At 44.4% G+C, this 22787-nt stretch overlaps 7 protein-coding genes across 7 annotated transcripts; 4 read left to right on the top strand and 3 right to left on the bottom strand.

Annotated features, from left to right (window-relative positions):
* Nucleotides 1-3066: 3066 nt before the first annotated feature.
* ColSpa_11240 (peptidase S41 family protein ustP) lies at nucleotides 3067-5452 on the top strand (the record flags this gene model as incomplete). The annotated part of the gene is given in 5 exon segments (XM_049277452.1): nucleotides 3067-3355; nucleotides 3415-4457; nucleotides 4540-4638; nucleotides 4714-5340; nucleotides 5351-5452. Coding segments are annotated over 5 exon segments (2160 nt in total).
* Nucleotides 5453-7018: 1566 nt separating this feature from the next.
* On the bottom strand, nucleotides 7019-7484 carry ColSpa_11241 (sterol 3-beta-glucosyltransferase UGT80A2; the record flags this gene model as incomplete). The annotated part of the gene is given in 2 exon segments (XM_049277453.1): nucleotides 7019-7332; nucleotides 7349-7484. The coding sequence occupies 2 exon segments, from the start codon at nucleotides 7482-7484 to the stop codon at nucleotides 7019-7021; spliced, it is 450 nt and encodes a 149-aa protein (XP_049133410.1).
* A 1246-nt stretch (nucleotides 7485-8730) lies between these two features.
* Nucleotides 8731-9374, bottom strand: ColSpa_11242 (putative T-complex protein 1 subunit eta; the record flags this gene model as incomplete). The annotated part of the gene is given in 2 exon segments (XM_049277454.1): nucleotides 8731-9273; nucleotides 9288-9374. 2 exon segments carry the CDS (start codon nucleotides 9372-9374, stop codon nucleotides 8731-8733), a joined length of 630 nt encoding a protein of 209 aa, XP_049133411.1.
* Nucleotides 9375-10453: 1079 nt separating this feature from the next.
* ColSpa_11243 (uncharacterized protein) lies at nucleotides 10454-11001 on the top strand (the record flags this gene model as incomplete). Its single annotated transcript, XM_049277455.1, has 2 exons — nucleotides 10454-10719; nucleotides 10749-11001. The coding sequence occupies 2 exons, from the start codon at nucleotides 10454-10456 to the stop codon at nucleotides 10999-11001; spliced, it is 519 nt and encodes a 172-aa protein (XP_049133412.1).
* Nucleotides 11002-11012: 11 nt separating this feature from the next.
* On the top strand, nucleotides 11013-11444 carry ColSpa_11244 (uncharacterized protein; the record flags this gene model as incomplete). The annotated part of the gene is made up of 1 exon (XM_049277456.1): nucleotides 11013-11444. The coding sequence occupies one exon, from the start codon at nucleotides 11013-11015 to the stop codon at nucleotides 11442-11444; it is 432 nt and encodes a 143-aa protein (XP_049133413.1).
* Nucleotides 11445-11978: 534 nt separating this feature from the next.
* On the bottom strand, nucleotides 11979-12226 carry ColSpa_11245 (uncharacterized protein; the record flags this gene model as incomplete). The annotated part of the gene is made up of 2 exons (XM_049277457.1): nucleotides 11979-12186; nucleotides 12219-12226. 2 exons carry the CDS (start codon nucleotides 12224-12226, stop codon nucleotides 11979-11981), a joined length of 216 nt encoding a protein of 71 aa, XP_049133414.1.
* Nucleotides 12227-20544: 8318 nt separating this feature from the next.
* Nucleotides 20545-21219, top strand: ColSpa_11246 (uncharacterized protein; the record flags this gene model as incomplete). The annotated part of the gene is made up of 1 exon (XM_049277458.1): nucleotides 20545-21219. The coding sequence occupies one exon, from the start codon at nucleotides 20545-20547 to the stop codon at nucleotides 21217-21219; it is 675 nt and encodes a 224-aa protein (XP_049133415.1).
* Nucleotides 21220-22787: the final 1568 nt, after the last annotated feature.

Raw genomic sequence — 22787 nt, forward strand, 5'->3', positions numbered from 1 at the left:
GATAATTCTATCCAAGACCTCATACCATAAGCCATACTGGTCGAAGTCGTATTTCGTTACTGCCGCGATGAGATTGAAACCTAGTTCCCGCTGGGCCGGTGGCTGGTTCTCAATACAGCGCATGCCGGCATCAAAAAGGGCTACAATGTTGGAGGGCAGGACGTCTGCCACAGGCGCGTGTACAACATCCACAGCCTGGGCTCGGTGAACGTCATCGAGACGTAAACGAGCGAGAGTGACGTTTGCCTCAGCCCGATATTGAATCGTCCCTCGTAAGTTCTCGAGGGTTTCTTGGTTCCCGGCTTCTGTAAGCAATATGCCCAAGTCGGAATGTGGAGGCAAGTCTTCGTTGGCGCTTTGTAAGCCGAGGTTCCCGTGCTCTCTTTCGAGGTCCCAGTCAACAAATCGAAGGATCTGGGTGTTGTGATCAAGGTTCTTTTCGATGCTGTCGAAAGGTTGGACGAAATTTTCGTAATCACTGCTTTACAACCGTCAGGCCTAATTGCACGTAAAGGCTAGAATGCAGACTTATTGCAAGTATAGAATCTCAAAATAGGCATATGCCATGATATGAAGCAGAATTCAACGGAAACAAGGGTGGGGTCCACGTTAACTCACCACTTGTCACAAGTCTTGCCTTCGTTTCTGCACGGTCTACAGAGCACATGGGCTTCGGGCCCTCGGCCTCTGTCTTCGCAACTCTTGCACTTCCAGTACACAGAGAGAACCGTTTTGGCTTTGGGACACGACTTGGAGTCACAGCTCGGAGTCCGGGGAAGCTTCTTGAAGCAGGGGACACGTGATGTGAGAAACACCTTCAGTCCTTGGGACGCCATAATTGGCAGTTGCTGTTCAAGGAACATGTCGGCCTCGACGCTACATCTGTCAAAATCATCTATGATTAAAAAGGCGCGATCAAGCTTGCTAAGACGTAAGTAGAGTGCGTCTAGTAGACGCTGGATGTGAAGATTGTTGTCATGGCCACGATACTTCCTAGCATCAAGGTAAAGTTGATATTTTGTAATGCATTCATCGTTTGGATCCGCCTTGGTATATTTGTTGCAGAGCTGATGGAATATGCTGTGAAGAAAGTCCTCGACGAATGTATCATCATGCTCGACTACATCCGTTTGGAGAAAGATCGAGGCGACATGTTCTGTCGTGGCACTATACTTTTCTTTGAGTTTCTTAGCTACTACAGCGGACAATGTAGTCTGAATAAGGCAGAAGAGGTTTTGTAATTAGCACATGAATCTCCGGTTTACCAGGCCGCGATCATCTCCAATGAATGCCTCGGTATCCGAGCAACCAAGCGACGATCTGGGGTTTCAACCGTCCTGTTCAAGCAAGCTTCAACCTGCCAGACAAGCAGGTAAAGAACTAGGAGGGCATTCTCACCTTGCCTGAGCCTGGTGCACCAATACAGCGCATCATCCAATGCTCGTCCTTTAGTTGGTGCCAACACTCAAACTCGTCGCTGCCGAGGATGAAGTCACACAATGGCGGCCATATATCTGCGCTCGAATCATGCCGTTCGCTCAATGCAGGATTGATTCCTTGACGCTGCTCGAACAGCATTCCCAGAGAGGGCCGCGCTCCCTCCTCAATGTAGCTCATGTTTGGAATGTGGCGGTCTGGAGAAGATGTCGAAATGGACAGAAGGCTCGTCAAAACAGCGCTAACAAGTCTTGGTGCCCAGGGCCAGCGGACTAGGCGGAAGTAAAAAGGAAACGCCCTTGTTTAAAAGGTTGCACAAGGCATGCCGGCATGAAGGAATCAGGGGTTGGGTTTCGGAAACATGGGAAAGACAACTACTATCACCGTCAGCGGCAACTCCATCCAATCAAAACCGCCGGCACGCATCCTGCCCTAAGAACGGCAGCAAGATCTCAGGGCACAGTAAAAGGCTGGGAGACTGGGCGCAACTTGAAGCGCTGGTGGCGTAGCGGGTATTGATCAGGTGTGGATCACAGGCGACAGTCGACCATGGGTATGGATAATTTCCTGGTTGTTCCGTCACTGGGAGGTCATCTGTCAGATACGACGCCCGGCTGCTGAGTGGGTGGTGGGATATACTAATGCACCTATGGGGCTGTGCCCTGGGGGCAGGCAGTCTGGACCCGCCGCGAAATCTCATCGTTTTGTCTGTTGTGTCCCGACGTGAGTGGGTGACTCTGTCACCTTCGTACGTCAACTCTGAAGTGCGACGCATCGATTTGGTATAATGAGAATATATTTGATATTATTAAGACGCGTTGCTACAAAATGTAGTATTTGGTCAGATAACGGGAGACTTTCTTAACTCAAAACTGTTAGTGGCGTGTGGCGAGAGTGTTGTCCGTTTGACCAGTTTCACCACACATACAAAATCAGGCTGAGCCACGTAGGCCGGAGTGCAACCGCAACCAGGGCCCAGAGATTAGCTATTTGTCGCCAAGGCTCGACCTTTCTAGCTAATAAGCGCACAGTCAAGGGAGCCAGCCCAGACGGTAAGCCCAAGTCTAATATTGGATCGGGTATAGTACCCATCATTCGCAAAGCCGCGTTCGATACTGCTTTTCCATCAGCCAGCGAGAAAAAGCAGAATGTATTTAAAAAGATGCCACTAGTTTGAGTTGCGGAGAGAGGTTGTCGTGTCTTTTACATCGTGATCCATCCTCACCTCAGCCATTCATTTAATCACCCACATCAGTCACTCGTTTGAATACTGACCTTAGCCACTCATTCGCTCACATTGAGCGCCTTACGACGTCTACGATGATGTTCAGACAATTTATCGTGCTGCTGAGCCTGTGCTGTGGCTTGGCTCTCGCGCGGCCGTCTCTTCGTTCGCCAAAGAAGCTTCCACGCCGTCAAGAGGTGCCTGTCGCAGAAAGGCCAATGTGCGGACGCATCATCGACGAAGTCAACAGGGGTAGGACCAAACTGTCAACGCGAATTTCGTATGCGAGTCTAACAAGCATAGGGTTTCTCGTCTTCTATGCGGCCGATGCCTATGAATGCTTGATGAGCGTCCCGTTCCATCAAGCCCCCGCTCTTCGCTTTATCGAATACTATAACACGACGATGCAGTTCCAAAGCACTCTATCGTACGTCAAGAACCCGCCGCCGGGCTACCAACAGCCTGCTTTCGACTTTATGGGGGAATTGGAAAAGTTAAAGCATAACGTTACGGTCGGGGTATTCAAGAGCCAGTACGACTTCGAGGTCGCCCTACAATACCTGGTTTACTCGGTCCATGATGCCCATGTCGATTTGTATGCGGGCATTTTATCTGTCTTCTCATATGCCAGCCCCGTTCCGCTTGTTGCGGCATCGATTGATGGCAAGAAGGCACCTAAAATCTATTTCGCAGGTACATCCCACGATCAACTACTGCAAATGCGCTTCTGTTTGCTGACTGGAAACATGCAGACGACATCATCAGCCGCCGGGAGGACATGGCCAGGGGCATGGAGAACCCAATTTCGGCGGTATCACGTATCAATGGCGAGCCAGCCATAGAGTATCTCACCCGGTTCGGGGCCCGCCAGTCAGTCGGTATGCTTGAGCCCCATGCCGACTGGAATGAGCTTATGGACCACCCTGTCCAAGATGTCCAGGGGATTTACAGCATCTTCTCTGGCTCAAGCACATTTTACCCAGGCAATTCCCTTACCTTTTCATTCGAAGATACAAGTATTGATGATGTGGAAACAAATTGGCTTGCCATTTATAACAATGCCGAGTTCACTGGTCCTTTGGAAACCCCTGGCGATTTTTATAACTTCTTTGTTCTCGGCCTACTACCTGCATCATACTACAATGTCCAGCTCCCGGAAGCCTTTGGAGGACCCCCGGATGAAAACGCACCTACAACCGAAGTCCTGCCAGGTATCGGAGACGCGCCTATTGACGATACGATTGAGGAAGAGCTCAGCGACTGGTACATAAGGAGCTATGGCGCCTTTCCAAAAAAGGTCGATTTTACGCAGGAGACCCTGGGCCTTAACAATGAGACGATTCTAACAGGATACTTCTATGAGGCCATATCCACTGGGGTTATCAGCATCCCCCATTTCAGCCAGTTTGGATTGCACGTGGGCAGCTTCGGAGACGGCCTTACGGGATTCATGGAAAAGGCCAAGGAAAAGAGCATCCCCCACATCATTATCGACCTGCAAAAGAACTACGGTGGATCGACGGGTATTGCGCTGATGCTTTTCCGAGAATTCTTCCCCGGAATCGACCCGTTCGCAGGGAGCCAGCGACGCAGCCATGAGTTGGGGAACATTCTGGGCTCGGCTGCCACACAATACTGGCAGAACCTTGCGGCAGATTCGGAGGAGCGCCTGAAGCTTCTGGCGGCTGAGTGGATAATTACGACGCGGATCAACGCTGAGACTGGGCGAAACTTCACTTCATGGGAGGAATATGCGGGACCCAGACGGCAGAACGAGGACGATTTCTCGCTTGTTGTAAGTTATAAGCATTCGCCAAAGCAAAGGCCCCCACTGACCTTTCTGTCCCTAGGAACAATACGATCTTGATAACCCACAGTTTCATGCGGCAGCATTTGATGGATGGCTTCTCAACCGCTACCTCAACGATGATGCGGAGGATGATAGGCTTAAGTGGAAGCCTGAAGATATTGTTATCGTAAGTACACAAAAGAACGAAACCTCTATGTATTCATTACTACAGCCTCGTGATCTAACATTACACCTACTACAGCTCACGGACGGAACCTGCTCCTCTGCATGCGCCTTGTTCGTCGAACTTGCAGCCCAAGCTGGCGCCCGTACGGTCGTTATGGGTGGCACTCCAAAACCAGGACCAATGCAAGCCGCAAGCGGGAGTCGCGGCGCACTCGTCTACACCGGTAAGCTTCTCGACCATGACCTAGACTGGATCGGCGAGCGAAACGAGACTGTCCGGTCCCTTTCCACCCCCAACCGAAACGAGACGGGCATATACATCAACCATGCTGCCTTCAATCTCCGTGACCAGTTGCGTGCGGATGATACCTCCACGCCCCTCCAGTTCCGTTACGTCCCGGCAAATTGCAGGCTCTATTTCACCGTCGATAACGTTTACAACATGACGGCTCTCTGGCATGACGTCGCTCGCGCCACGTTTGAGGACCCAAGCATCTGCGTTGAAGGCTCCACAGAATACGCCTCGGACAGGGAACAGATGGCACCGGAGCCGCCCGCGGTTGAGGCCCCAGCACCGCTATCTGCGTCGACTTTCACTGTTGATTACGAGCTGACCACGGACAACGGCCTTCCGGCCGCCGAGCCATTTGCATCGCACGACCCAAGAGCTCCGCCCACATATGGACCATGCCCAGCCAGCAACGTGTGCTTAGGTACACGCAGTAGTTGCAAAACTATCAAGTACTCCTGTGGCGACGCCTTTGGCTACACGATCTACGAGGAATGGGGTTGCGCACCGCCTTGCCAAGACCTAGGTGGTTCTTCCGGCCAGGAATGCGTCACTCCCAAATTCACCGGCACGATGGAAAACTCCAATCAAGCAGCCTTGAAACATAAGAGAGTGGTGCCAGGAAACTTCAAACCAAAGAAGATCCAGCTTCCTTATCAACAGAGTCCAGGCGCGGGCCACCAAGTCCAGACCCCCCCAAATCGTACCCCTCCTAAAGGATACGTCCCACCCAAGCATAATAACAGGGACTTTTGTTCGACTTCACGTTTAACTCAAAGGGTGGTACGCACGGTTTCCCTGGTTTGAACCTAATCAGCCCGGGACTCTATTTGCTGGGTCGAACTATCTAGGCTCCAGATACATATGTAGCATAGCCAGTTCATGATGAACGGAATCTCTTAGCATTTGCTACACTCTATAGTCGTTACTTTAATTTAAGTCTATACTTATAGCCAATCTTTAAGTACTTAGCTAACAGCAGCTTATATCTGTTAGTAAAATACCCTAAGCTAGAGACGAATAGAGTTAAGTCTAAGTCTAAAGTTATTAACAGGGCCTTATTTGTTTATAGACAATAACTAAGTATATTTAGGACTGTTTTAGGTTTAATGCACTAGGCTATCAATGCAATTTCTAACGAGTAAAGAGGTGCGTTATAGTTTATGTTAGTATAAGCTTAAATAAGTATATGGTTACGGACCGCCTCCGCCACCGCAACATAGGTTATGGCAGGGTCGTTTGGCATGATGATGATGTCTTGAACCGGACCATGAACAGACCCAGGTACCAGGTTCGCCGGGAGAGTTCGTTCCACCCTCCCCTTTCTCTTCACTCCAGTCACGTTTTCTCATTTATCCGTGTTGCAGGTTCGTGTCCTTGTCTAACATCATCACTCGGCGCAGCTCTCACTCTTCCCTCCCACTCCTACGCCCCTTCTGCCGCCGCCGTCTGGATGCTGCGTCGTCCGAAGCGCTGCGAGACCTGCTTCGAGACACTCCCTATCGCTCTCTCGACGACAGAGGAGCCGCACTTCCAGATCTCCTTTTCCGACAACGGGGTGCGAAGAAGCAGATGGCCGACATTGAGCTGGAGTTGAAGCGTCTCCTCGCCATCCGCCACCTAGTGGAATGGAAGTCGAGCAAGGATGGACGGGCGAGTGGGCGGAGTTAGAAAGGTTTAGAAGAAATGAGGGGAAAAAGGGCAAAGATCTCCTTTCCATTGCCGTTCTCCTTCACAAGGTTAGTTCATCTACCGCCACCCCCGTTTTTCATCCTCTTTCATTCCAGAATCGTTCCCTCTAGGTCCTCTTCCCCACGCACCTGATCATCCTTAACATTGCTGCCGCCCCATTGTGTGCCTGTACTCGGCCAGACTTTAGCCCCACGAACACCCCGTGCTGCGGATTGAGCCGAAGGCGGAGAGGATCTCGTCACCACCTAGAGACGTCAACGTGGCCTCACGGTTCTCCGTCGTCTTTTCCACCACGATGGCAAGGCTCTTACTCCGCCTCTAAACCGTCCCTACTGCCCTGGCACGACGATGTCCTCACAGCAACCACCCGAACCACCAAGACCACGAAGAGCTCTAAAGCTCAACCGAGGCCGTGGGTCCTATCCTCGCCGGCGCTGAGGTGTCGGTCGTGGCTGCCGTGATCGTCGGCGCTCTCATCATCGCTGGACTCGAAGAGATCCTGGAAGCCGACACGGGAGCCGCCGGCGGCGGCGATGAGGCCGAAGATGGACTGGTTCATTTCCATAAACACGGACGGGCCCTGGTTCGGGACCGGATCCCCTTCTCTCCTGTTGTCGCCCTCCTTTAGCCTTTGGGGAAGTTCCATAATTGGTGTGTTTGGCTCGAATCGCTTCTTCTGAAGCTTCTTGCCAACGCGCTTCTTGACCTCGTGGTCTCAGCCGAAGCTCACGCTCGCAGCACCCGCAGGGCCTGGCGTCGCCATAGCTATCGAGGTTGCGCTGGGGCAGCGGTGGTTGAGCGAGCGAGCGGTATGGCGAAGGATATCTTGGTAGAGGGAGAGATTCGTCCAGATCGGCAGCCTTCATTGTTGTTGTTTTTTACCTGCCGAGGTGAGAGGCGGAGGAGGTAGAGGACGTCAGAACAGAGATTGCGTCGGGGGAGAGGAAGTCAAGTGTGGCTACAGCGGGTTCATTCGTGCGGCGGCGATAAGGTTTCGAGCTCGACGGGAGAGTTGCGGGATGCACAACAGAGGGAAATGGCCGGCCAGGGTAGATTCAAGCAAGGTAAGATCGCAACGAAGTAATGCTTTGGTTGCTCTTGGGGATGGGTGGATGGCCGGTTGGTTCGAGATGAAGACGGACTGGCGTATCATTCCGAATGGTGTTTGCAAGCTGCGAATGTCATTCCCGGGGCGGCGGTGAAAAGCTGCTTTGCGAGGCGTTGCAGGAGTGGCTGGTTGCCCGACTGTGCCGCTGAGATCAGGGTCGGGTCGTCGTTGTTACGTTTGATCAGTCTAGAGTTCCTGTTCCACAGTTTCAACGTCAGCCAATATAGCCAGAGAGAGAGAAAGTAAGCGAGGGGCGTACGGCTGACGTTACTGGTTGACGAGAGTGTTGCGATGGGCCAGGCAAACAGTGACGCAATGGGGTGAAGCACTCCAAGTCGGACTGGACGGCCAGACCGTGTAAGAGCGGGTTAACGATCTTGTTCCGGAGTCGCGAGGTGGCGGCCAGTCGAGTAAGGTCGCCAAGGCGAGTGCGGCCGCTGGAGCCGCGAGCTAGCTTGCGCGCGATGGCTGTGAGAATCTCGGGCGTGAGTGCCAAGTACAAGAACGGCAGTATCTGGTTTATTTTTCAGAAAGCAGACGCGTAGGTAGTAGGTAGGGCAGGCATGGTTGCCGGCCCGGCACCAGGTGAAAGCAAGCACTTACCAAGGGGCCCAAACTAAGCTAATCTAAGCTTAGATAAAGTGGTGGAGAACGTGGGCCAGCCCCCAACCAGCTCGCTGCTCGTGCAAACGGCATCGCCATCCCAGCGTCGACGTCGTTGGAATAAGAAGGGGGTTATGAAGATATGGATCACCAGCCACCTCGCCGCTTGGCGCGAAATAGAGGGTCAGGATCGTAGGGATGACGACGGGGCCAAGGCGAAAGAGGGCGAGGAACCGGCTGACGGCTAGCAAGTAGGAGGCGGCGAGGCGCCAACTTGCTAGTGCAACTACCCTGCCGAAGGGGGGAAGAACTGCAGACAGAACAATGCAAGAGCGAGCAGGCTTCTCGCAGCAGCTTCCAGCCGAAAGATAAGTCCCCCTCCTGACCCTCTACTGCCGAGCTTAGTCGTCTGGTACGCATTCATTCTTTGGGCCCGCGAGTAACGTCACGAGAGCGACAGGAGTGGCTGAACTGATATTGCAAGGTGTTTCTGCCGCAGGAGAGGATGAAGGACAGAGCGAGAAGGCGCACGGTGTTGCTGCGGGCAAGCTTGACTTGATTTGGGTGCAGTTTGAGTTGTAATGGGCCGTCATGCTTGGGTTCTGTCGTTTCTCTGTTTCTTGATAGCAAGACATTATCATCGCCCTGGCCGACTCTTTCCATCGATGCTTTCCGTCACCGCCCGGACCGCATTGGAACCGTATTTCCGTGGGCCGCCTGTTTATGAAGCTGTTGATGCCGTGCGCCTTAATCTTCTCCACCTTGATATTCATCTTCTCCCCCGCCTTCTCGAGGTCGGCCAGCTTGCTGCTCGTCCCCACCTTGACGCAGGCGCCAAAGATATTGGTCTTGTCTTTGTCTCTCGACGCGTCAGCCACCAGTATCTTGGCCTTCTCCAGACGCTTGGGCTGGTTGACGCCAATCTCCTTGTCCAGGATGAAGCCCTCCGTCAAGGTACGAGTCGCCCAGCTTGCCCGCCAGCCTTCTTGATGATCTGGATGTGGCTCAGGTCGGAGAAGTTCTCGAGCGAGACGCAGGAAGGCATCGCAGGCGAGCTTGAAGAAGCCTCCAAGTGGAGCTTGGAAAGAACAGACTGGAGCAATTCGCGCGGTTATAGCCTGATCCGTAGCCGAAGAATCCCACGCATCTGTATCCCATCCGTAAGGCCGTGCTAACGTCCTGCGCCGCCTCCCAACCAACTGTACAATCCATCATCAATCCTTGATTCCGTCACATCAGGTATCGGGGTATTTGCAGGCGCATCAAAGACGGCCGATGATGAGGTAGATGACGGGTCCAGGGAAGCGATGGGCCTAGTTGTTGCGTGGATCAAGACGGCCTCGTTGCTGCATCATCAGCGAGTGCAGCAGACCTTTCGGCCCGCGCCGGGCGACGAGTGCATCATGATTCTTCCTCATGGGTATGGGACAGTGTGATAGACGCATTTCTCATAGTCGAGGGTCTCGAGAGTGAGGTGAAGAGCAGCGTACCACTCATCCCACCTTTCTTCACCCTCGAGGTCGGGCACCTCCCTCCAACCTTGCCCGGTTGGCGGCCATAACGATGATGGAAAGGGAAAAAACCCATCAGACAGACTGCAGTAGCCTAGCGACGCGTCGATGCTGTGCGCATCCCTCGGAGGCAAGATCTTAAAGCGCGCATGCAAACGTTACGAGATTGACAGCGCGCTGATCATAGAGGTTTGCTTATGTGTCGAAGAAGGAACGTAGGGATGGTGAAAGGGGTGCATCGTGGGCCTTAGTCTTAGTATGGAATGAATCATGGATGGGTCCGCTCGCGTTAGGCGCGTGATGCTCTGTTGATGTTGACGTTAATGTTGATGGGGCTGCCTGCGAAACAATGCAGGCGAATGCTCTTACATCAAACCCGATCGAATCCCCACGACACTGCAGCGCTATTATCAGCTGGCATCGTCATAGTCACCGTCAACGTTCTTATCAGCGGTGGCCGAATCTGATCCCCAAGATAAGATCTTGATGGAACAAAAGGTTGAAGCAGGCGAAACAAACAAACGTCGTCTTGGACCAAGACGTATCCCGTAATGCGGCGCCCATCCGCGAGCTTCACACCGATACCGACTCCGATTTCTCTCATCCCACCGAGATGGACAACGATCCCGTCCCGTCCCCAACGCCGGCGGACCTCCATGCCGGCATCAAGCTCACCTGCCAGCACATCTTCCATTGCCTCTTGAAATTACACAGGCCACTCTGCGCTCTCAAGACCACAAGCCCGCATCAAGACTTTATGATGGATACCAAGCTGTCCTTCACCGCCTGGATGCTCGAAACCGCCGTCGAAGCCGGCTACGGCGCTTCGCCCCCCTCCCCCGGGCCCACGCCAAAGGCCTCCTGGACCCCGACCGCGAGGTGTGGTAACAGTGTCGCTTCTGTAGTAGCCCGCCGTCCGTCGACGTCGACGTTGCGGCCGCCGTCGCCGTCGCCGACTGGCACTTTGCGTGCGAAGCGTCCTTCCTCAACCTTTCGGCCTCATTGGCTTCCCGTCCGGCCGCTGCCGTCAACAACTACTTCAAGTCCCGGAGCAAGCAGCAGTCCGACCGCCGCTTTGCTGCCCTGCGCAGCTCCATGCTTGATGTCGACGACACCTCGCTGTACTCGAATAACCAGCACCCCAACGGCCAAGGCCATTGACGAGCTGCAAAATGACCTGCTCGCCCCGCTCGTCCGCTCCCTCAGCCTCCATAGTCGTTGCTTGCGTCGAGGCCGACAAGCAGCGTCCCAGGATGCGTCGCCTCGCTGCAAGTCGTGGCTGGCACCGTGAAGCAGCCTACACTGTTGGTGGCGGCGGCGAGGAAGATGAGGACAACAACAAAAAGGGTGCCGCCGGGGTCTCGTCGAGCACTGATACTGTCGTCGTCCATGTTGCCCGCACCCTTTTTACTACCGACATGGCTGCCGAGGCTTCAGCCCTCCGCGCCGAGTCGGCCGAACGCCTCGCCGAGAGCCAATCCGCGGTCGCGGCCGTGAAGTCCACCGCAACGACGCGACCCCTCGCGTCCCGCGAGCTCGACGCGGCCGCCGCCGCGCGATCCCGAGCAGCCTCGACCACCACCATGACAACCCCCGCCGACTGACTCGGACAACAAGAGGTGGGCGCAGAGGACGGCGGCGACGACGACGTGCCGCCACCACTGCCGGCCATGAGCGAAGAGGATCTGGCGATGACGTCGGAGGGCCTTGTCCTTGCCGTAACATCGGTTGTGCCGGTGGCGGCGGTGAACCATTTCCGGGACGCAACGCAGGCCTCGAGCCTGGGCCAGTCATTCTCGCGATTGCGGCGGCGCCATCTGCGCTGGTGGCGGGCCGCTTCTTGGTGCAGGCGCCAGCGCTGACCTAGGCAGACATGAATCTAAGTCGCCTTTCCAGTGCGGGTGCAGCCAGGTGCGGCGCAGCTCGTTGGGTCAGCGCAAACGGTGGTCCTCGTGTTCGGCATCCCAGTATGTTGTAAGATTATGCTCCCTCGCGACCTTGCCAACGGTGTACTCAAGGCTGGATATCATTTCTGCGCCGATAGCGGCCCAATCGTCGTTAGTCAAGGAGGGAAGGTCAATATTCATCCAGGCAACAAGCTGGTGGAGGTCAGGATGGCCAGGACCCTTGCGAGGGCGTTATCTCGGGCCAGCAGCACCGAATCGACAGCGTATGCACTTGATAGAGGGAGGTTCCTTGAGGCGCTTGATGTCGGACGGGCTGAGGCGGTAGAAGGCGAGGAACGACTTGATCAAGATGTTGTCAGATGGCCGCCATATGACCTTCTTGTCGCGGGAGACGGAGAGGAGCTCGGCAAGAATACGGGTGCGGAAGATGGATGAGGGTCTGTCCTGGCTCGGGAGAAGTGTTCAGCAAACACAGGCATTTTTTGAAGAGAGATAGGGGAAGTGTGACGGAGAACTGTCAAGCCTTATGGATGACTCGTCATAAGATGGTCGTCGCCGGGATCAGACATGGTGGTAGTGGAGATGGCAAAGGATAAATGGGAGAGGAGATGGTCAGTGGAGAGAACATGGGAGAGGTGATGAGGGGGAAGAGAGAAAAGGGGGGGGGGATGGCATAGAGCACTTAGAGGACCGATAGATATTTTGACCGTGCGTCCCGGGCCAGATATCTAATAGCTGCAGGTGATTGATTCCGTTTATCGCCAGTCGTTGCCGGCCTCGAGCAGAATGGCCTCAGTCTGATTTCCCTGCTTGCTCGAGAAGTCAAGATATCTCTCTGCTTCTCTTTCAGACATTCTCCATGCTGCACTGCAGCCCGTTTGCCTCCACGACACACACAAACAGCCCTTTCCTCGTTGGAGCTATCGTTAGCAAGCACTAAGCCACGAGCGCAAATCCCAAAGACGACGAGCTCGTGTCCCGCTGTAACACTATTGTTACGACCCAACAAGCATAACATAACCAGGGTCGCCCCACAGGCGCCTAGCGGTTACAAGACAAGGTTATATACGGGATAGCACAGGAACACGTCAATCCCCTCTTGGAACGGAAGAACTAAGGAAGGTTACGTAAAGATAAGAAGGACCGACAATAGATAAGCAGTCCATGACCCAGGACCAACATACCAAGGATTAATCCTTATTAAGGACTAACTTCAAGAGATTAGTCCTAATAAGGCAACAATAAGATATAAGGACAATTATTTTAACTAGACTAGATACTTTCTATAGCTCTTTAGTAATTAACTTTGTGATTTATTTTCTTATAAGTAACTTTTAGATTATCTTTTTATTATAAAGCTATAAAGCTATTTATGCCTAGATATACCTAACTAATCACTAGACACTAATAGACCAGTAAGATTACTAATAAGACTTACCTTACTATTACCAAGTATTAATTTTAGCTACCTATTAGCAGAAAATACTATTATTAGATATTTAACTATAATACTTTAATTGCTCCTGTTTAGTAAGTTAACCTTAATACTTACTAAACAGTAATAATATCCTCTAAAGCTACCTTAACTTTATCTTTTAGTAAATCTAAGAGAAAGGTAATTACACCTCTTAAACCTATAAGCTTAGACTAAGAAATAAAGGGCACTAAGTCCTCTAATAATAAGAATAATAATACTAAAATAGCTAAACAACTCAAAAAGGCCCACAAAGACATTACAAATATATAACAGATATTTAATAATAACATAACACTCCTTAACTAACTTTAAGCTAAAGTCCAGTAAACTAATAACCTCAAAAAAAAAGTTTACACTCTTTAAGCTACTACTAACATTATCTTAACCCTAGTAAATAAACAAAAAAAACTTAAGCTTAACTCCCCTACTACTTATAATAAGACCCTTAGAACGCTTAAAGGATTCTTGATATAGGTTAAGACCTACTAGACGTTTTACTTTAACAATTTTTATATAGAAACAAAGAGAATTATCTATATAAGTACCTTCTTTAAAGGATAAGTCTTCTCTTAGTTTAAACTTTACTTAGAAAACTATTTAGACAGTAAAACGCTAAAACACTATAACTTAGAGACCTAGTAAATCTTTAAGAGCTTCATAGGATTTAAGTATACCTTGAAATTCTTGTTCTAGGACCTAAATAAAAAATAATAAGCTAAATAAGACTTAATAAATCTTAAATAAACCAAGTTAGCTACTAACTATGCTATAAAGTTCTAAAGAATTTATATATAATTTAATTATACTAATAACACTAAGATCTTTATGTTTTACTAAGGACTTAAAGAAGAAGTAAAAGATAAGCTATTTAAGCTTAATTAATTAAATAACTTCCTATAATATATGAAAATTATAATTAGAATTAATATTAGACTATATAAATAATAGAAAGAAAAAGGAGAAATATACTACTCTTAGCTAAATATTAGTAAGAAGTATATGCTATAAGGACCTAAGAACTTATAGCTTAACTTATACTAGTAGAATAACTAATAGCATAATAAGCTAAGTACCTCTTATAAGTAATACAGTAAACCTATAAATATTAGTACTATAACTAGAAAGCTTTACTAGAACTACTAGGATCTAAAGGACTTTAAATACTATAACTATAAGAAATCTAACTATATAGCTAAAGACTATAAGTAGCTTAAATAACTTTAGAACTAATCTATACTTAAAGGCATTAAGAAAACTAATATAATAAAAAAAGAAATTCCTTATAAATAAAGAAACTAGACTACTTGCTTTAATAATAACTATTTAGTTTATTAAGAATAAAAAGAATAAGTAGAATAGTACTTATAATAGCCTAAACATAGAACTATGGTAATTTCTTAATAAACCTAGAAAGGAGACCACCTAGAATAAACTATAGTTTAGCTACTAAAGCAATAAAACTAATAGCTAATCACTAAGCTTATTTAAGCTAAGAAAGCTATATAAAGCAAAGAAGATAACCCTTATATACTTAACATATTAAAAGTTATTAAGGAATAACTTTAACTATATATATAAGCCTAAAGAAACTTCTAGAAACAATAAGTACTTAAGAAGAACTTTAAGAATACTCTTAAAGAGAAAAAGAGCATTAAACCTAGGAAGCCTACTAAGATAGTAGCTATAGAACAAAAGCAACCACAACAACCTAGATTTTCTCCTCCAAGACTTAGGTTCAAAGAACCTATATCCTAGGAGTTAATTAAAGTACTTAGCAAAAAAATAAGCTTTAGAGAAGAACATAAGGAATTACTTAATAAGTTTAAACCCTTAAATAAGCTTAAAAGAAAGGCTACTAAGTAACTTATAGATCTCAAAAGATTAAGCTAAACTTCTATATAATTAACACCTTATTAGGATATTAAGAAAAAAACTAGAACAATTATATTTATACTATTCTTAGAAGAAAAAGAATCCTTTAATAAATTAAACTCTAAATAAAAAGCCTTTTATAAAAAGGAAGTATAGCTTTATAAGGCTAACTAAAGCTTAACTTATTATAACCTAAACAAACCAATAACTATATAAGCAAATATTAACTTTAGTAATAACCTAATAGTTAAAAAGGCTTAGCCTACTAAAAATAACTACTTTAAGTATTAATTATAGTACAAAAAAAATAAGAACAATTAAGAAGTCTAGTTCTATAGAATAGATAATACCAGAATTAACAAAAAACTAATAGTATTTATCCTAAAGGAACCTGTATTTAAAGACTATAAGTACCTTGACCTAAAACACATACACTACACCAAAGTATTCTAGGCCAATTATATTTACAATAAATGCTAGTTCTACCTCTAGGACAAGGAACTTAACGACTTCTTTTCTTAGTAAAAAAAGCAGTAACTAACCCCTATGATCTACCTCTATCACTAACTTAGTACATGGATAATCAAGGAATTCAAAGCAAGCTAGTTACACATACAACCTAGTCCAGAATACCTAGTTCTATACTATAATAGACTAATTAAATACTGGTCTAAATGTATATATAACAAATATATAATGTATTACATAGGTAAAACAAAAGCTTAGAGAACCTAGATTAGAGAACAAATACCCCTTAAAGTAAAACCAGTAGACGCAAAAAGAAAATCAAACTACTAACACTACTTAAAAAACTAGGGACACTAACTGTACTAGGATAACAGGCAGTAATACTAAGGAAGTCCCTATGTTTAGCTATAACAATAAACGCTTTACACCTTGTTCTAAGCGTCTATATTAAAGGATAGCCTACTTAAGTCGTGATTAACAGTAGAGTATAAGTAAACCTAATGTTACTACGACTAGTAAATTAATGAGGAATCACATAGAGATTCAAGGAGGATCCTTATACCTTATAAAACATAAAAGAAGAAACAGTTAAGTATAATAAAGGTACTATTAACAAAGAAACCATATAACTCTCTATGGTTACTTATAACTATTAAGAACATCTGATTTTTAATATAGTATAAATAAGAGACATAAATGTTATCCTTGGAATCCTATGGTTATAATAACATAACCTGAGTATAGATTAGAGAACAGGCTAACTCTAATAGAAAGATTTAACTATAAGGCAACATTATAAGCTATAACCTCTAAGTAAATTAAAGTAATATAGATATATTATATATATTAAAAGAATTAAGCCTATAAAGGATAAATAATTTAAATAATTTATTAATAATTAACAAGAAGAAGAACGCTTTTCTCTAATCCTAGAATAATACTATAAGTACACTAAACTCTTTACTAAAGAATTAGAAACCAGCTTACCTAAACATAACTTATATAATTATAAAATCCTACTTAAAAAAAAAGTATACCTAAAGTTTCATAAAATCTATAGACTTAATAAAATAGAACGTAAAGTACTTAATAAATACCTTAAAGAAAACCTACACAAAGGTTATATTTAACCATTAATATCCCCTATAAAATACTTAATATTATTTATACTAAAGAAGAATAACAAACTATGACTTTATATAAATTACTAATAACTTAATAATATTACAATTAAGAACTACTATCTACTACCTCTTATCTCAGAGTTACAAGACCAGCTATACCATACTAAATAGTTTACAGCCATTAACCTCAAAGGAGCCTACAACCTAATCAGGATAAAGGAAGGCAAAGAATAGAAGACGTGTTTCTGTACCAGGAAAGGCAACTTTAAGTATCTAGTTATACCTTTCAAACTCACTAACACACCTGCTACCTTCTAAATAATAATTAACTACATCTTAAGAGAGTTTCTAGATATATTTGTTATTATTTACCTAAACAATATACTTATCTACTCTTATACCCCTAAGAAACATAAGAAGCATATTTATACTATACTTTAATAACTATAAAAAGCTAAACTACTAGTTAAACCTAAAAAGAGCATATTCTATAATCAACAAGTCAACTTCTTAAGATTTATTATTACACTAAAAGAAATCTAAATAAAAAATAGAAAAATTATAGCCATTAAGGACTAGCCTTAACCTTAGAATATTAAAGATATATAATCCTTTTTAAGATTTATTAACTTTTACTAATAATTTCTTAAAAAATATTCTAATAAAATTAACTCTCTTATTAAGCTTACTAGAAAAAATATACCCTTTAAATAGACCAAAGAATAAGAAAAAGCCTTTAAAGAAGTTAAGTAATAAGTTTATTTTAAACTAGTTTTAATAATCCTAGACCTAAGAAAACCCTTTAAACTAGAAACTAATACTTTAGACTACGCTATTAGTAGACAACTTAGCTAACGCAATAATAAAAGAAAACTACACCTTTATGTTTTCTTCTCTTAAAAACTTAGTAGAGCTAAGCTTAATTACTAAATCTATAACAAAAAACTTATAGTAATTATTAAAGCTTTCTAAGAATAAAAACCTTAGTTATCTAGAACTAAATATAAAGTCAAGGTCTATACTAACTATAAGAACCTTACTTACTTTATTACCTCTAAAGTCCTTAATAAACAATAGATCAGATAGTCTGAATTCCTATTAAAATTTAACTTTAGAATTATCTATATTAAAGGATCTAAGAACAAAAGAGCTAATACCTTAAGCTAAAGACTAGACTATAAAACCCTAGTACTAAAAAAAACCTAAGTTATCCTTAAGGAGAACAAGAACAATAACCTTATCCTAGCACAAAAACTTATTATAATTAACACCTATGTTAATACCAGCACAACTAATAAGATAACACCTAAACAGATCATAGAGATTCATAGTACTAAGGCCTATAGACACTAAGGAATTACTAAGACATTTAAATAAATTTAATAATATTATAACGTATAAGTTACTTAAATAAAAGTAGCTTTAGCAATTAAGGATTACAATATATATAAGAAAAGCAAAAATAGTCCCTATAAACTATACAGATAATTATAACTACTACTAGTACTACTAGAAGCCTAGTACTTAATCTCTTTAGACTTTATTATTAAACTCCCTAAGTTAAAAGAACTACTTACAAAAACCTATTATAATAGTATATTAGTTATTATTAACTAACTCACAAAATACATATACTTTATCCTATACTTAAAGTCAAATATAACAAAAAACCTAGTATATATATTTTTAAAATACATTATTAATAACCATAGATTACCTAAAGAAATTATATCTAATAAAAACAAACTATTCATATCCAAATTTTAGAAATCTCTGATTTTATAACTAGGAGCTAACTACAAGCTATTAACCGCTTTTTACCTATAAACCAATAAACAAACCAAACAAATTAACTAAATACTAGAACAATATCTATAATATTATATTAACTATAACTAAAACAATTAGGTCCTACTACTACTAATAGCCTAATTCGCTTATAATAATACTATAAAAGAAAATACACTAAACTCCTTATTCTACCTAAATTACAAATTTAAGCCTATAGTATATAAAGAACCTTAACAAAAACTATAAGCACTAAAGGCTATAATAGATTACAATAAATTACAAGAAATCTAAGAAAACGCTACTAAAGATCTTAAATTTATTAAAACACAAATAAAGAAATACGTTAACATATTAAGAGTTAAGGGACTAACCTTTAAAAAAGAAGATAATATATATCTTTTATAATATAACATTAAAACAAAACAACTAAGTAATAAATTAAACTATAAAAAACTTAGATCTTTTAAAATCATTTAGAAAATCTTAAACGTTAACTTTAAACTTAACTTACTAAACATAATAAAAATCCATCTAGTTTTTTATATTACACTACTTAAACTAATACTATAAGAATTAAATACTAACAACTATATTATTATAGAACTAAATAAACTAAAATATAAAGTTAAACAAATTATTAATAAATAAGAAGAAAATAAAAAAGTATAATATCTTATTAAATAAAAAGGGTATAGATATAAGAATAACTTATAAGAACTAATCAAGAACCTCTAGTACTCCTAACAGCTACTCCAGAACTATCATAACTCACAGACACTTTAGAACCAGACACCTACACCAACAACCCCAAGTCTAAGAACTTATCACTAAGCCTATACAAGGACCAGTCCACGTTATTAGGCACCTACATAAACTACAACTCCTCTACTATTCCCTATTTATAAGCATCTAATACTAACTCTAAGGCATTAAACTTATTAATTTCTTATATATTACAACAAAAAGTTTTAGCTTAACGCTTATAAACAAGTTTCTAAGTTTTTTAAATCCTAAATAAATAGCTAGCTATAGTAGCTATTAAAGATTATAATTAAGTAAGCTCTTTGTAAAGCCTTAAAAGCTTTTTACTTATTATCTTTTTTTTTTTTTTTTACTTTTTTTACTAAGTATTTAATTTTTATATTATAAATAAAAGTTAAAATAAAAAAGACTATATTTAATTAAAGGATACTTATAAGTAGAAGCTACTAAAACACTATTATAAGGCTTCTTAGCCTTAATATAGCTTTAATAATAAGAAGAACCTTTACTAAAACGATAAGTAGTTTTTATATAAAAACAATAAGTATAAGGCATATTAGTAATAATAAAATAAGCTTTAATAAACTCTAAAAGTATAAGGTACTTATAATCTTTTATCTTTATCTTCTAAGATTTTACTTTTAGTTTTAATTTTTTTATATAACTTAATATAATATTAGTATTATAAATAAATAAAAAAGTAAGTTTAATAACTCCTTAACTTAGGAGAAATAACTTATTTATAAGGTTTTAGAGGTAAGACCTTTAGAGAGGAGACTTGATGTTATAACTTAATAAGTATAATATAACTAGGGTTATCTTATAGGCGCTTAGCGGTTATAAGATAAGGTTATATATAGGATAATATAAGAACACGTTAATCCCCTTTTGGAACAAAAAAACTAAGGAAAATTATATAAAAATAAGAAAAACTAATAATAAATAAGTAGTCTATGACCTAGGACCAATATACTAAGGATTAGTCCTTATTAAGGACTAACTTTAAGAGATCAGTCTTAATAAGGCAACAATAAGATATAAGGATAATCGTTCTAACTAGACTAGATACCTTCCATAGCTCTTCAGCAATTAACTTCATGATTCACTCTCTTATAAGTGACTCTTAGATTATCCTTCTATTATGAAGCTATAAAGCTATCTACGCCTAGACGTGCTTAACTGATCACCAGACACCAATAGACCAGCAAGATTACCAACAAGACTTACCTTACTGTTACTGAGTATTGACCTCAGCTGCCTATTAGCAGAAAACACCACTGTCGGATATCTGACCGTAACAACTATGCACGATTCTAAGTTGGAGGCCCTCTTCACCAAGATAACGGTCGATAAGACGTACCACAGACTACCGGAGGTGCTCCAGGCCAAGTACTTGGAGCGGTGTGGGGACTTGAACACACGCAATTGCGTGAGCAGCGTCATAAGCTTGTCGACGCAGGGCACACCATTGTCTAAGGCCGCGTCGCCTCGACCGATTCCTCAGCGGCGGTTCCCGTCAATGTCGCAGTCAAGCCAGGGACGGGTGCCGCCAGAGCTCATCGAGGAGCTGGCCAATACGCTCCAAGAACCGTACGTGGAATACAAGCGGCAGAAGGAGGCGATCAACCAGGCGCGGCAATTGATTCTCAACAGGAATCAGCAGCAGCATCAACAGCAGCAGGCGGCCCCCGCAACCCAGTTTCGGCTTGCACGGCGAGCGGACAAGATGTTTTCTGACAACGACGGCGACGACGACGACGACGGAAACAGGCACGAACGACCGATCGAGTACGACAACGACGCGAGAAGGGAGCTGCGACGGCTGCGGAGTAAGTTCGCAACGGAGCTGATGGACTATGAGGAGGACGAGAAGCGATATCAGGTGGCGGCGCGGGAGGGAGAGGCGCACCTAGCGGAGCTGATTAAGTCGTCGGTCAGGATGATGGAGCTGCAGAACCAGATCGAGCAGCAAGAGTAGGAGCAGGAGCAGGAGCAGGCGCAGGACAAGGGCAATGAGCAGGGCGAAGACCGGGATAGAGCGTGATGACGTCGAACTGGGACGATAGCAGAATGTCTCTCTTTTCCGTTGTTCGGTTATTCTTATTTGATGGAGGATGTGGTCGGGGTGAAGGAGATGGAGACTGAGTTGAAAACAGAGGAATAGAATGCGGCCATGTCTGAAGCATTGGTTCCAAAAGGTTGGAAGAAGAGGACCGGTGGGGATGGACCGATTGATGCTTGTCAGTTTTGGTAAACGATGGATGGCGATGAGATGTTGTGATGATGTCGAGAATAGGTAGGTGTCTAGGGGCACAGGTACGTACTCAATGCATGGTTGGTCGATCGGTGGGTAGTTTTGTCTGATATCAAATCTGATCTGGCAAGAACCACGTGGGGTACTGTTGTCTGTTTCCGCACGGGTGGGGCGGGTGGCTGCGGTACCTCAGCTGTGCCAGTGGTGCAGGTCACGATCTGGGTGGGTAGACTGTCGGACGAACTGGTTGGGTGGACTTGTCGGATGGACTTGTCAGACGGACTGGTTGGGTGGAATAGGTGGGGCAAGAATCTGGGAGCTGGGAATTGGTTGGGTGGGCCCCTTTCGGTACGGTGATCAGGAACTGCCCGCACTAGCCCTTTACAGGACGTGGAAAGCAATGACCACACTCTGGGCGAAATGTGTGACTTGCGCGATTGGACATCGTCTTCTTTTGGTCCTCTAGGTAGTTGGGCCGGCCTCTGTGGGTGCTCGGCATTCCAGCAGAAAATACCACATCGAGTAATTTTCAAGACATCGTATGACGCAATGCTCATCTTTCAGGTGTTGTGTCCACTGGCAGGTACATTCGCCGGACCGTGTTCACTTCCCGGGTACCGACTATCTATCCATCGCGTTAGCTAACATACTCGTCTCCCTCCCGAGGCACCTTGGCGCCTCCGATCTTACTTGAGCAACCTCGTGTATCTGCCCCCGCCGCAGATCAGTCGTAAGTCTCACTTGACTCACTCTGAGGTCAGCAAAATACCCGTGTTCCTCCGGCTTTTCCACTTCTACATCACACGACAAGATACCTAGTCTGCTCTGATCTGTCTTTTCACCACACCTACCTAGAACGTGAGATCAAGGCTAAGATGGCGTTAAGGTGCAGTCGCGGGAGATGGCACAGGGTTTGATTCCATCCTCCAAGTGGATATTGATTCGTTTGAAGGCTTGTTCGGTGAGGAGGGCCGTATTGGAGAGAAGCGTGGCAATGGCGCTAACCACATGAGCAGCACCAGGAAAGACCAGCCGGGGTGGTTTTCGTTGCGCATGCGATTGATTGTGATTGTGAATGTTCATTGTGAGGGCTGCGCTGCTACACGCCTTGTGCACCTTTTGGGAGTGGGAGTGGGAAGAGTGGTGACGGGAATGAATCAACGTATGGTTGCCTTGTAAGCCGTTGGATGCTTGTTTTTGGTTTATTGCACTCTGGACAAAAAACATCAAGATAGGGCGTCACGTGGACGGCAATGACAAACCGAGTAGTCTTCCTTCTCTTGCCATGGAAA

Source organism: Colletotrichum spaethianum, assembly GCF_022836535.1.
Source record: "Colletotrichum spaethianum MAFF 239500 DNA, contig44, whole genome shotgun sequence".
NCBI classification, from domain to species: Eukaryota; Fungi; Ascomycota; class Sordariomycetes; order Glomerellales; family Glomerellaceae; genus Colletotrichum; species Colletotrichum spaethianum.